At 43.2% G+C, this 15093-nt stretch overlaps 1 protein-coding gene across 5 annotated transcripts in view; it reads right to left on the bottom strand.

Moving 5' to 3' along the window:
- The window catches only part of RYR2 (ryanodine receptor 2), a 545494-nt gene that overhangs the window by 14355 nt on the left and 516046 nt on the right, over positions 1-15093 (bottom strand). For all 5 annotated transcript variants that reach the window (XM_084782769.1, XM_084782771.1, XM_084782772.1 and 2 more), the window contains 5 exons: positions 14623-14753; positions 13186-13228; positions 9874-10007; positions 4229-4289; positions 1462-1608 (listed from right to left, as the gene is read on the bottom strand). In XM_084782769.1, coding sequence (XP_084638895.1) covers positions 1462-1608; positions 4229-4289; positions 9874-10007; positions 13186-13228; positions 14623-14753 — 516 coding nt within the window. The remainder of the gene's footprint in view (positions 1-1461; positions 1609-4228; positions 4290-9873; positions 10008-13185; positions 13229-14622; positions 14754-15093) is intronic.

Genomic DNA, 15093 nt, shown 5'->3' with positions numbered 1-15093 from the left:
GGACTCTCTGACTATGAACTGGTATGATCCATATTCTCATTAGCTCCCACCTTCTTAGCTCACAAGTTTATTTGCATTTTATCAGTCTTTCGAAGCATTTTATCCTAACCCTGACTACTTAATTGACTAATAAGCACACAACACAAATAAAACACAAGTACATTCTGATTTAGTTTCACACTCAAATCAAATTGATACATATTAGAAAGCTGTTTTAATATTCACTTTGCTACTATAACTATCCAGCAGAAAAACTATATAACATACTCTCCATCATTATAAGTTAAATTTTTATTTACGTGCATGTGTGTGCGCCTGTATGTGTATATGTGCACCAGGTGGTGTGTGCTTGAAGTAGCCAGGAAAAAAGTGTGGGGTTCCATGGAACTGGAGCTACAGGGAGCTGTGAGCCACCCATCATGGGTGCTGGGAACTGAGGGATCCAGGATCCTCTGCAAGAGCAGTGTGGGCTCCCACCTGCTGCACCACCTCTGGTTGTTAACTGTGCTGGGAGCTCTGTCATAATCCACTGGCTGACAATGAGCAGAGCACACAGAGATTCTGTCCCTGTGCCTTTGAGTTCCCACGGGTATCTCAGCTTTATTCAGACCCTTAGGGGACATGTGTAGGAGCTTCTTGCTGGGCTTTAGAAGACAAAGGCTTAAGGTAAAGGTAGTAGAAGCAGAAGTGATTCCTGTGGTTGCAGGACACTGATTATAAAATGTACTGGGCTACAAGGGCTGTTAATCCAGGTGACTAGCACAGAACTGTTACCACCAACTGGACACTTGAAACAGCATATGACTGAGCAAATGTGTACTTCTGCACTAAAGTCACAGTGATGGAGAGCCCCAGCGTGAGCAGCTGTGCTCCATCCGAATGTTACCGGGTTATCTGGACTTTGACCAGCTGTCCCCTACGTCATGATGCCCTTGTCAAGCATAAAATACCATTCAGATTTTGTTCAGTTTAGAACGCAAAGAACATTTCTTATCAAATTTAACTGCAATGCCTCCTGTTACCAATGCAAGTAATGAGTCTGGATTCTGCAACAGCTCTTGGCACAGGACAGTGTCAGGTGGAGCAAACAGAGTCTCATATGCAAAAGGAACTAATTCCCTCAGTGCTCAGTGTAGATGGTCCTGAGTTGGCTGGACTTGTTCCCAGTCATCACAAAATCTAGTAAAGTTGTACTCAATCAAAAAAAAAAAAAGGATTTGATACTGACAAATGCTAATTTGCTTATCTCAGATCACAAAGCTAACCCATCAAGACAATCCCTAAACTTGGGTTATAGGGTTTTAGGAATTACTAATCATAGTTTATAAGAGAGAAGACACAGGCTGTCCAGCCATGAGAAACCTTTAAAGACATATTGCCCCTTAAGGGGCTGGATTTGTTTTGTTGCAGGTTCACTTCTTGCTGTTTTTTAGTTTCTCTAATGGAAACGTGACCTCTTACCTGTTTGCCATTGTGGGTAACTGAGGACAGGATGGTTCTCAAGGTCTTGAATCCCATTGCAATGTCAAGGAGGTGAGCAGCAAAAAAAAAGTTGTTATAGTGTCCAAGAACAGACATGGTCATATACCAGGCAAGGTACAGGAAGGACTGTTGAGAGCAAATAGGGGGAAGGCATGTCAATCAGAGAGCACAAGGACCAGCAAGAGCCATTGCCACCTCACTCCATGCTAAGCTCTGTGCCCACCTCTCCTGTCTACACTGATTCTTCAGTTCTAATTAGCTGGGTTCATTATTTGCATATTTTACCTCTATTTAGTTTGTTATGAAAGGCTCCATGTAATTTCCCCCTATATACCAACTCTTCTTATTCATGCTTTTACAAATAATAGAAATGACCATCCTACATCCTGACATAAGGATCTCAGCTTCCATGTGGTGCTCGCTATTTTGCTGTTGAGGCTGCCCTGTGGCTTCAGGATCCACTAGACTTCAAAGAATACCCAGCCATGACCTGAGAAAATGTCACCAATTGTCACGTGGGGACAAGACTGCCTCCGTCTGGGAACCCAACCCAAGAATCCATCAACTTTGACAGCTTCCTTTTCTCTTCCCTCTGTTGTTCCTTTATCTACACACTAAGTTCGTTAAGATCCACTAGAATCTATTGCAGGAATAGGTCCTGAGCAGTCTTATTAAAGCAGCATCACACTTTGAATGAACTAAGGTCAGCTCAATAGCAACTGAAGTACTGCTTCTTGATGCCACCGACTCCTGCAGTGACCTTAACTAAGTACTTCGTGCTGTTTGGAGAAGTCTCCTTAGTCACAGTTAAGGAATTACTTTTTAATTAGCTGTATATATGTGTATCTATGTGTAGGTATGGGCACATAATGCAATGACCTCCGAGGCTAGAAGAGGGAATCAGCTTCTCTGGAACTGGAGTTAGAGATAGGTATGAGTGCTGGGAGCCAAACACAGGTCTTCCACAAGAGAGCTGGTGCTCTGAACTGCTGCTGAGCTGTTGCCCCAGTTTCCTGAATAATAACTAATGTAAACGACTCATTTTCATTAGGATGTAAGTGTCCATATCTGGTGGGGGCACTGAAGATGCAGGATAGAAGCCTAGTGTTTGCTTTCGCCCCCTGGAGCAGTATTTTGCCTACCGATGCCCTATCTGGATGACAGACAGAGAGGACCAGAAGTGTTCTTCTGACTCTAATACTAGAGGAAGAAAAAAAGGGAGGCTGGGGCCACGCAAGATTTCACGAACAGTAAGAGACTGAAGCTAGGAAAAGAAGAAGGCATTTGAAAACAACACTAAGGATTTATCAGGAAGGGTTTAGAAGTGACATGTATGCCATTGGACAGTGAAAATGAGCCACCTTACCACCTTGCAAGAGATAAAAAGCCTGAGGAAAGAGGACACACATGGGAAACTCAAGAGGAAGAAGATGCAAATGTCTGACAAACCAGTCACAGCTGTGGTGGTGACTGACACAGGGTACCCTGTTAAGACTGAGTGACAGATGAAGAATGGGCAGTTCCTAGCATTGGCACTTTACTCATTTTTTATACTAAAAATTACTCTTTTTGCATGATAAGAAATGCCCACTGGGAAAGCCATGTTTAATCTTATTACCCTTGTTGTTCTTCAGAGACCAACTAAACTACTGAAGACCTGATAACATGTGGCTCCATGGCTTCTGTTTGACAGCCTAAGGGGTCTCAGAAAGATGTTTGAAGGGACTTCTCCAGGCTGCCTTCAGGATTAACACACATCCAACTTCTCTGGATGACAATACACTCCACAGAAATGAAAATATTAAGGCCAGACTCAATCGGACAAAAGAGGGTTATGCACGAACTGGGCATGGAGAATGTTCCAGTGTGCCCAAGCCAGGGTGTGCTTACTACCTGTGTGGAAAACACCGACTGAAGCAGGAGTTGGGTGGCCCCTTGGTTATTGAGAAGTTTCCACCATCAGGTGAGAAAGTGCTTTAAGGCTGTGGCTGTAAAGTGTACTTGTGAGGTACTTTTGAAGCTCAGAAGTGCCTAGGATGGCTGGGTGGAAGGATGAGGATGGAGGGAAGAGACTTGGCTTGCCATCACAGACTTTATAGATGAGGAAAGTTGAGCGTTCACCATAAAAGCCAGTGCTAAAGCTAAACAGCGAGGTGCAGAGACAACTTTTGGTAACAGATGACTATATTCAGTCGTGTCTAAGTACACACCTGGACCATGTGCTTAGTGTCTAAAGGCTTTTGATAAGGATAAACCAAGAAAAGGAATGCAATGATTTAATGTACTTAGTTTGGAAGAAAAAAATAAGCACAACTGTTTTTAAAAATACATTAGTTTTTAGAAACATATATAAAGCAATATATTTCATTATGGTATTTCCATAAATACTTAGTTTCTGTTGGTTCTCCATCTGCCCACCCACCTCTTTACTACCACCTTTCTGCTTTTTCCTCCCATTTGACTCCTTCGTAGTACAAATAACCTTAAATTTTTTTACTTTGGTGTGTTTTGAGCATCTGCAAACCTTTGAAGTCTACCATGGTCCCACTGAAATGTAAATGGAAACCCATGCACATTTTCAAGTTGTTCTTATATCAATATATAAGAAAGGTTGGCTAAAGTGTCTGTGTTTGGGCCTCGGACACCATGTTCATTAACTGTATTGGTGGTGGGTATCTTCCTCAACATGCCGCCGCTATCTGCAAAAGTTCCATAGACTCAGGTAACAAGTGTGAGGAAGGCTCACGTTGTCTGTGAACACGACTCCGAGTTTCCACATCTGGTACTTCACATCAATAGAATTCAATCTGAAACGACAGAGGAAAGTGCAGATATTCACATTAATAGAAAAGGTAGGCTTGTGAGAGCCTACAGGCCTGCACCTGTCATGGCCGAAGCTGGACACCTGCTCAGGAGGACAGAGCTCAGCAAATCAGTACTCTGGAGACCACTTGCCCTCAGGTAAAAAGTGAAAAGCTGAGACCTGCTGTGGAGACACACCCCAGTGCTCTATGATGACTCCTAAAGGATCATGGGAAAGAAAACAAAATGGCACCACCTTCTTTAGCAATTTAAAATTATCAAAAATTATGAACATCATCATTATCATTATTGGACATAATATTTATGATGTGTGTATATGGTATGTGTACGGGGGGGAGTGGGAGAGAGATAGAGGGATAGAATTAAGATGTGTGGTCATATGTACAGGTATGTGTATGGTATGTCTTTGTATGTGAATGGTACGTATGTGCTCACATGTACATGGGGGTGTAATCTTCATGCAGGTTGGTATGGAGGTCAGAGGATGACTGGGCGTCTTCCCCTATTACCCTCCATCTTACTCCGAGATAGGGTATTTTAGTGAACCTCACCATTTTGGCTAGACTGGCAGGCCAGCAAGCCCCCAGAATCTGCATGCCTCCGCCTCCCAACACTGGGATTGCAGACATGCTCATCCTTGCCTGGCTGTGTGTTGGGTGCTGGGGATCTGAACTCTGGTCCTTAGGCTTGTGCAGCAAGTGCTTTCCCATGGAGCCACCTCCCTGGCCCTAGTGTCCATTCTTTATTGCATTTCAGCAGAAGGGCTTCTGACTCAAATAAAAACTTAAACGTATGTTTATTTTACAAGTAAATTTTTATAAACAAGAGCACTGTTTGTCTCTCTCTCTCTCTCTCTCTCTCTCTCTCTCTCTCTCTCTCTCTCTTTTTTTTTTTTTTTTTGATTACCCTTTGTGGGGCTGGGGCAGAGCACCCAGGACCTTTCACTGGCTGAGTGAATGCTCTCCCACTGTGCTGTGGTGCCAGCCCTGGTTCCTCTGTGGACAGAGGCCCCTGCTGCTCTCTGCCCATTTCCCTTCAGGCAGGATTTAGCGTCCAGCATGCCTTTTAGCTGCTGCTAACACTGCACCTGCCTGTGAGCCTGTCTCTGCCACTTACCTGTGACCTGCCCTGCCCCAGGCACTACCCCACAAATTAAATCCATCTCTCTCTCTCTCTCTCTCTCTCTCTCTCTCTCTCTCTCTCTCTCTCTCTCTCTCTCAATCTATGTTGAGGGAATAAATCTGAGCACAGACACATGTGAGCTTTGAAATTCTAAAAATGAACATGTTATAAAAAGGTTTCGGTTTTTTTTTGTTTTTTGTTTTTTTGTTTTTTTTTTCCTTTGACAAGTTGCCACTGATTTGGTCAGATATAACTTGGTCAGGTCTTCCAGACCCCAGCGCCAAGTTACCTGGCAGGCTGAGGAGATGGACAGGCATGGTATAGGGTGAGAGTCTGCCCTTCTCAGAGGGGCCTCTCCAGAGAATGTGCAGTTTGCTGGGTAGGGGCTGGGGGTGGATTGTTGCTGCTGGTTCCTTTGTTTTGTTTTTCCTGGAAGGATGAAGGCTCCCTTCCCCTTGCTCAGGTCTCTTTTCTGGTCTCTTGTCTTTTTCTTTTTCTGAAGTGTGTGTGTGTGGGGGGGGATGTTTTTCTGCCCATATTCCTCTTAAATACATAGGCTCAGCTAACTTCTTGCTTAAAATTCCCACCTGCTGAGGCTGTGTCCTGACAGGCATAGCTGTATGTTTTTTCCTTCTCAAGGCAAAAATTTGTCTTTGAGCTAGAACTATTTTTATTAACACAAGTCCCTTCCATAAGCAGCCCATCAATATTTGTGATAGGTTTCAATATTTTTTCATATGAAAGGAATTGGGAAAGATTAGCTACTTGATGACGTGTACACAAACAATCTAAAGAAAAGTAAAGGTTTCAAAAATCAGGAAGCCTGAATTTACACTGCAGCTTCTTACTTAAAATTTTTCTTTTATGGTTATTTTTCCATCCACCATACACTTGGTGGCCATTAAGCAGCATTTCTTTTTTGAAATGCCCACCTAGTATTTCATCTATAAACAGGTAGTATCCATGCTTGGTGGAGCTGATCCCACTCTGAGGGGTGGCCCTGGCTGACTGAGGTGTCATCTAGGCTCAGGCTCCCCAGGAAACAGGCCTTGATTCAAGGAAAGCCCATAAATTAGAGAGAGAGAGGTGAGCAGTGGCTGCATGAAAGGATGCCTGAGGGATCTGAGCTGTAAGCTTGTCTGCTCCACCTCCACCTCCAAACCCACAAATGTGGAAGCACTCAGCCCTTGTCACCACAGGGAGGATGTAAACCACTTATTTAAAAGTGCACTTGACAAGTGGCATGGGGGATAAATACTGTAAATATTGATGAACTGTTTATAAATGGGTCTTGTGACAATAAAAGCTTATTGGTGAATAAATTCTATACAGATTGTTTTTTAATCTGAGTGGGCACATCAAGCTGGCATACACACATGCCTGATAAGCTTTTTTAAAATTTATTTATAATGTATATATTCACTTTATATCCCGATTGTAGCCTCCTCCCTCCTCTCCATCCTGCCCACAGCCCACACCAGCACTTCAGGGCTGAGCTGCTCCTCACCCACTGAGACCAGGCAAAGCAGGAAGTTAGGGCGAAGTGATTGAAAGCAGGCAACAGAGTCCATGTCATAGACAGCATCCACTCAGCTTACTAGGAGACCCCATGAAGATCAAACTGCCTATCGCGTACATATGTGTAGGGGGCCCAGGTCCAGGCCATGCATGCTCTTTGGTTGGTGCTTCTGTCTCTGTAAGCCCCCATGGGTCTAGCTAGTTGACTCTTTCGGCCTGCTAAGCTTTTAAGTCTCACCCTTCTAAATGTTTCACTAAAGACACAGACCACGGAAATCTTTTTCCCAATCTTGTATATCCCTTCCTGGATCTTCATTCAGACTCCATTATCCACACCTTATGGTGACAATAAAATAGATTTTTCTGGCCCTTTGCTAGCAGTCAGTCTTGAAAATATTTATTATAGAAAACAATGAAAGATTTTTGCCAGTTTAAAAAAAGCATTATACTTCTGTGTGTACATGTATGTGTTGTGTATGTGTACCATATGTAAGTATGTATACCATATGTAAGTATGTTTACCATAACATGGGTGTGGAAGTCATAGAACAACTTTTGGAGTAAATTCTCTCCTCCCACTATGGAGTCTAGAAATGGGAGTCAGGTCATCAGGCTTGGCAGCAAATGCCTTTACCACTGAGCCATCTCACTAGCCCATCACCAAACTTAAAACCGTTCAACAGAGAAACAATCTAAAGCTGCCCTTCTATTTTTTAAAATGCTTTTGTTGTTGTTGATGATGATGATGATGTTGATGTTACAAATATAAGAAAATCGTGTGACTCAGTAAAACTAAATGATTCTCTGTCAACACTCAGTGACCTGCAAACACTCATGGTGGGGTTTTCACACCTCACTTCTTGTTTCAAATGACTACCATGAGGGCCTTGGCTTCTGAGACTCTCATTGTCCTTCCTCACGCATGGGACACGGGGTCCCATGTAACTCAGGCTGGCCTGGAATTTGTTGTGTAGTTCAGACTGGCCTTGAACTTCTGATGTTCCTGTTCCCACACTCTACACTTAGGGATTATAGACATGCACAAACATGCCCAGCTTGACGTGCCCCCATACACACACACACACACACACACACACACACACACACACACACACAGAACATAGTATATATGTGGTTACAAAGACAACCTGGCAGGTGTCAGTTCTCCCCTTCTACTATGTGGGTCTGAGAGAACTAACTCGATTGTCAGGTGGGTCACCAGAACCTTTACCACCTGAGCCATCTCACGGGCTCCAAATTCATACTATTTTTAAGGGCATGGAAAACCCATGATAAATGAGATAGTTAGCCAAATATCTTTCTAATACCAGATGCAATGTTTACCTAAGACAAAATACTTATCTACAGATGCATACATGTGTTTTCCAAGGAATTATATCATCTATTACAGAGACCGCAGACAAGGCATGCTGGCCTGGGAATACAGGTGTGGGGGGGAGCACTTGCCTCACAGGTTTAAACATGAGGCCCTGGGTTTTATGCCTGTTGCTGCAACCAAAACAAAACCCAAGCAAAGCTGAGTTCTCAAGGGAGAGTGACCACAGTGCTTCTTCTAAAATAATGAAGTGCCTGAGCAGTAAGCTGTCATGCAGGAAAAGCGAGTGTGCTTGACTTGATGGCAGAGACCCACCTAGTCACATCTGCTAAGTAGACAGGGACTCAGGGTCCTGCTGACCCACCATGTCATTGGCACAGGTGCCTGAGAGAGAGCTGGAAGGAAGCTGTCTCACGGGGACGCCTCGACCCAACTCATTTATCTTAATCAACAGCATTATTTTACAAGAGTGCCATTTAAACAGTACTTCATTTTGAGGTAAATATTCAAATAAGAAAGTAACATAGTGTTTTGGTACACTAATGCTTTGCCATGTTTAAAAAAAAAAACAAAGATAGGATCTTTGGGTACTTTTAAATAAAGAAATTACAGTTTCTATTTCCTAAGCATGGAATGAAAGTTCCTTCCAGAAAAGACCCCTGACAACATGGAGTTCTATATTGTACCTTTGTTTGCGTTTGACTTGAAAGAGGACCTGAGGTTAGAAAAGGTGACTTAAATTAGGAATAGTGGGTTTTCTCGTTGCTTTTCTCTCATGTATGGAAACAACAAGGCAGGGATCTTCAGCACTGATAGGAGCCACATCTGGCAGCTCCTACCTGAAATCCCAGTGCTCCACAGGCCAGAGCAGGAAGATGGTGGGTTGGAGGCCCAGGGAGCTATCAGCTCCAGGCCTTCCTGAGATATTATATAATGAGTCTCAGATCAGCCTGCGCTACATGGCAAGACCCTGTCTCAAAAGGAAAATAACAATGACAATGACAATAATAAGTTAACAGGAAAACATCCCTTCATTCCAAAGCTCCAAACACCTGTGCCCTGCTTAGATCTATGTCAACTTGACACAAGCTAAAGTCATCTGAAAGCAGGGAGCCTCAACTGAGGAAAATCCCTTCCCAGCTGTGGGGCATTTTCTTAATTAGTGATTGATGTGGGAGGGCCCACAGAGGGTAGTACTGTGCCTGGGCTGGTGGTCCTGAGATCTGTAAGAAAGCAGGCTGAGCAGGTCATGAGAACCAAGCCAGTCAGCAGCACTCCTCCCTGGCCTCTGCATCAGCTTCTGCCTCCCGCCTTGAGGTCCCTGCCCTGTTTGGGTTCCTGTCCTGACTTCCTTAGGTGATGGACTGTGATGTGGAAGTCTAAGTCAAATCAACACTTTCCTTCACACCTTGCATTTTGGTCATGGTGTTTCGTCCTTGCAAAAGGGACCCTAAGAAAACCCAGAAATATAAAAGTCAACTTTTTTTGCACTTATTGTTTTCCTAGGCGAAGGAAGGGAAACCAGTGAGCTAGCTAGGCCGAAAACGAATCCCTAATCCCCATCCCATCTGTGGGGCAGAAGTGGTACTCACACGGCAGACAAGGAGCTGTCTTTCTTGGGCTTCTTCTTTTCTCTTGCGTCGCTGAAATCCAGTGCAGCCTTATCCATGCCCAGCAGCTCACTGATTCTGTCTCTCCCATAAAACTCTCCATATTTATCCATTACCTGTGGTCAAGGGAGAAATATGATGCCGGCCTTAACTACTAAGTAGCACCACCGATACATGTGTACAAGAGTATCTATTCATTTCTTACTATATATTTGCTAGATTTTAAAGAAAACATAACCATCTAGTCTGCAGTCCTCTTCTGGGGCCACACTGCTGAAGCTCTAAGTAAGTCTGTAACACTCTGAATAGCTCATCCCTGAGGAACAGGGTCTCTCCTCCAAGTAAGGGAGGCACAGGAAAGACTGTCCTGTGGTATAAGAGCGGGAGAGGTAGCGGAAAAGGGACCTTCATTCTTTAGTAGCTGGGCATGGTGGTGCATGCCTTTAATCCCAGCACTCGGGAGGCAGAGGCAGAGGCAGGCGGATTGATGTGAGTTCGAGGCCAGCCTGGTCTACAAAGTGAGTCCAGGATGGCCAAGGCTACACAGAGAAACCCTGTCTTGAAAAACAAAAAAACAAAAAAACAAAAAAAAAGAATTTTGTCAGATTACTTGTGACTGTCACAGTTTGTAGGTTTTGTCCTCATCCCATGTGACTGCCATGATGGACCAGCAGTGTATTGGTGGTAGCATCCCATTGTACAGATTAAGAAAGTGGGAGATGGCTCAGTCAGCGAAGTACCATGTAGAAAGCCAAGTGTGGTAGCCATGAGCCTACAATCCCAGCAACAGGAAGGCAAAGGCAAGTGGATCCACAAGGCTCGCTGGCCAGCCAGCCATGCCTAACTGGTGAGTCTCAGGACCCAGGCAGAGACTCTGTCTCAAAATAAAATGGGCAATTCCTAAGAAAATATGAGCCAAGGTTGACCTTGGCTTCTACGCCCATCCATACATGTGTGCATACATCCTCCCACACACACCTATGTACCCAAAGACACACAAACATGCACACACATGCATGTGCACACACACCCACAGATAGACACGCATACACAAGTGCGCGCGCGCGCGCGCACACACACACACACACACGAAAAAAAACCAAAGACATATAGGAAGGATGAAAGAAAGGTTGGTGCTTAGATATGGCTTGCAGTTCAGCATAAATCCCAGCAGATCCAACATGGTGATGTGTTTTCTAACTCTTAAGTTCGTGTATTCATGTGTAATGGTCCTGAAGAATAGACATCCTGGAAGGAATGGGCACATGGAGGAAAGAAACACAGAATGGATCATTACTAGAAGGAAGGACAGAAGGCAAACAAAGGATGAGGTACCCAGGAGACCAAGTGGGACAGCAAGAGGGAAGACACAGGGAGAAGGGAAGATGAGGACAGACGAGGGGACCCAGACAGGACAGGGTTAAAGAAGTAAGGCAGGTCTCTCCAAACGCATGAAAGAGGTTAAGGAAAAGAAAGCACTAAAGAAAAGTGGTGGTTAAAATGACTCAGGGCACAGACCTTTCGGGCTAACTAAACTAATCTGCTGCTGCGTAGCTTTTCTTAGTGCTGAAGATGGCCTGTACTGGCCTGTATGGAAGCTCTACAGGGAACTGGCTCTCTCTTCCCCTAGAAGACACATCAGATGCTGCAATGGAAAGGACAGTTGCTCATCTTCCTGTCTTCCTCTCCTTCCCTACTTGTGCATGTGTGTGTGTGTGTGTGCGTGTGCATGTGTGTGTGTGTGTGTGTGTGTGTGCGTGTGTGTGTGTGTGCACATCAGTGAGTGTATGTAGAGGCCAGAGATCAGTAAGTCCCTCTCCAGCTTGATCTCTCACTGAGCCTGGGGCTCACCATTTCCATGAGGCTAACTGGCCAGTGAGTCCTCCAGATTCTCTGATCTGTGTCTCCCTGGCTCTTGTATCACAGTCATGTGCTGGGCCGGCCTGTGTGAGTACTGGGGGTGGAAACACAGGTCCCCAAATCACACAGCAAACACCAGCTGTGCCGTTACCCTAGTCCTGACCTTGCCATTTATTTTGCATAAATATACAGTTTTCTCTGGAAACACTTTTGGTTTCATATTTTAGAAGCTCCCTCTTTATTCCACCAAAAACTTCCTAGACATAAAATATTCAAATTGTTCATTTAAAATTATTTTAGCATAGTCATTGAAAACTTTGGTCTAATTTAGATATACATTTATGCATTAGTGTAATAAAGTCAAAGTGACAATCCCCAAGATAACAAAAAATGTGCAAAGGTATACGCAACAATCAGCAATCACAGATTCTTTCCAGTACAAAGTATGGACACACACACACACACACTCACACACACACAATGTGCTTAATTACAGTTGAATTACATTTAAGTTCTTAGTGTATGATATATCTCTGCATAAGGTGGAAAGAAAGACTCTCAATGTCTCCTTGACAACCACCTTCGGAGCAGCACTTAAATGATAAAGACACAAAAGATCTCTTCACATGACAGGTGTACCTTTGCCAGTACACACCAAGCTGGTATTCACCACAAAACAATGTGTGAACTGAGCAGCTCAAAGAATCAGCAGAGAGCCGGGACCTGGGGCACATGCCTGTAATCCCAGCATTCTTAGGAAGCTAAGAGAAGAAAACTGCAGTTTGAAGCCAGTTTGGGCTACCTGGTGAGTTCCAGGCTAGTTTGGGCTCACTGTTACATACAATATTTTAACTAAAAATGTGTGGAGCCACATGTAGACCCTGTGTAGTAGGGAGGGCAGGGATAACAGTTGGCCCTCAACAACAGAGCTCAGCAGCCTGGGTCAAGGCTGAAGCAAGGGCAGTATTCTCTCTACCCTCTTCCACTACAATTAAAATCAAATTTATTTTTTAAGGTCTTTCAAGTAATTTTAAAGGCCTTTATATTATACATACTATAGTTAGATAGATAGATAGGTAGATAGATAGGTAGATTGATGATAGATAGATAGATCCTGTGATTCCTGTTGGATAATGTAGGCAACCCAGATAGTACCATAGCAAATTCTTGCTGATTCTTGTCACTGTGTCAGCCTCACTGTTTCCTAAACAAACAGGTAAGGGGAGCAAGGCCTGTGTATTTGGGGGCTGCAGGGTACATTCCTTAGCTGCTCTTCGAAAATGTCGAATCAGTTCTCTTGCTGGTCTGAAATGACAACAGCAGGAGACTGGGACACACCTCACATCCCATCCCACATCCACACCACACTGCAGTCAAACCTGAGGGGCCCTTTAAAAAAAACACTGGGAACTTACTCCCTCTCAGAAGTATTACCTTTCTTTTAACAAATTTATCCCAGTAGTTGTTGGGAAATGACCTAAAAGACACAAAAGATGCAAAAGCAGAAAAGTAAGAATAGTGTTTCTTGTTAAATGACAAATGACCTAGCACTTGAAATAAAGTACTGACTATAACATGAACGCAGATACCCTGCAATCTACTTAGAAGTACAATTCACATAACCATTCTGTTCATAATTTTTCTAGGTCATGAGTATATAAAACAGCATTTTTAATAATAGCACAGAAACATATAAGTAGGTAAACCACATTAGAAGAATATGTGATGATACTTTAATATAATCTTATTCATTAACAAGTTGCATATTATATTTATCATTTGTTTATGAGTGAATGTATATATATATATGTGTGTGTATATATATAGATATAGATATAGATAGATAGATAGATAGATAGATAGATAGATAGATAGATAGATATTCTTGTCAGCAATTCTTAAAATTTGAACATCTAGAAACTGTGGCTTGGGTGGTACCTGAGACATAGACTACTTGTCTAGCATGCTCAAGGCCCTGAGTTCAAGTCCCCCCACTCAAAGAAAAGAACAAATTATAGACTAGAAGCCTGACCCTGGTTTGCTATAATGTTAGAGTCTTATTCCCCACTGGAAAACCCAAGCCCACTAGCTAACTTTTAAGAGTCTGTAATTTCAGGTCAGGGGACATGGTTCAGCCACAGAATGTTCACAGGGCATGGCGAGGCCTTGGTTCACTCCTTGGCACCACAGGAAAAAAGAAAAAAAGAAGTAAAAATGAATAAACAAATTCAACGGCAGTGTAATATTTGACTCTTGAGGAACATAAACACTCAGAAATATACTGTCAATAATTGTTTCGATGGTGAGAGTCATATGTTGGGATGGGGTGAGAGTCATATATGTGACACAGTAGCCGTTTTGTTTGTCTGTTTTTATCTTGACCCCCCCACACACAGGCTAAATGATCACTGGATTAGTTTTTTTTTTAAGTGTTTGTTTCTCCTCTTACAAGTGACATCACATTGTAACATTCACAATGTTACAATCCTGTGAGGCTGGTAGGTACTGCCCTCTGGAAGTTCAGACACATTAGCAGTGTGAACCCAACATGCCAGTCTTTCACACTCTGCCTCCTTCCTTGATAAGCAATTTCTGTTTCCTCTGTATTTGGATGAGACAAGATGGGTGTGCATTCCCATAGGCACTGTGGAAATAGCCTCAGAACACCCTTTGATTAAGAGCGACAGGCTCAGACCAGAGAGCAGAAACTGTGGCATCCATTGGTTGACTCAGTTTTTTCTTGGCTGAATACATGAATGTTATTCACTTGGGCTAAACTTTTAACAAACCTTCAGAAACTCTAGCAGAGAATTTCTTTGAACATCTTGAAATTCCTGAGGCAAGGAACGCCTCCCACAGCCCCCAACTCACTGTGTGTTGATCACGAGTCTGTCCCACTGGCCTTTAATATCATCCTCCGATGGCTGCTCAGTGATGTAAAGCCCATCAAACTCCAGCTTTCGTGCCACCTCCTTCTCTCGCTTGAAAATAACCAATGGCACCTGCAGATGGAAATAAGTATGTCCGCATCCACTTAGCTGGACTGATGTGTCTCACAGCCACTATCTCTACAAAACAGCTTTTGGGGAGATCCATTTCTTTGTGTAGTTGTATGAAGGCAAAAGTTGAGTGAAAGTGAATCAACTACATTCAGACAGAAAGAAGCATCTACAAGGTTTTGGGAAAGCAGCACACATGTGCATATGCTTAAAGACATGGGGGTTAATATATAATTGGATTAATGACAGCATTGTAAATACTAAAAGAGACAGGAATTACAAATATTCAATATATATTTAAGAACACATTATTTTAAAATTTTTAATTAATTTATTCAGATTA

The sequence above is a fragment of the Acomys minous genome (genome assembly GCF_964271855.1).
Source record: "Acomys minous genome assembly, chromosome: 5".
NCBI lineage: Eukaryota > Metazoa > Chordata > Mammalia > Rodentia > Muridae > Acomys > Acomys minous.
Note: the sequence above shows the minus strand (reverse complement) of the source record. Positions and strands in the feature narration are given on the sequence as shown.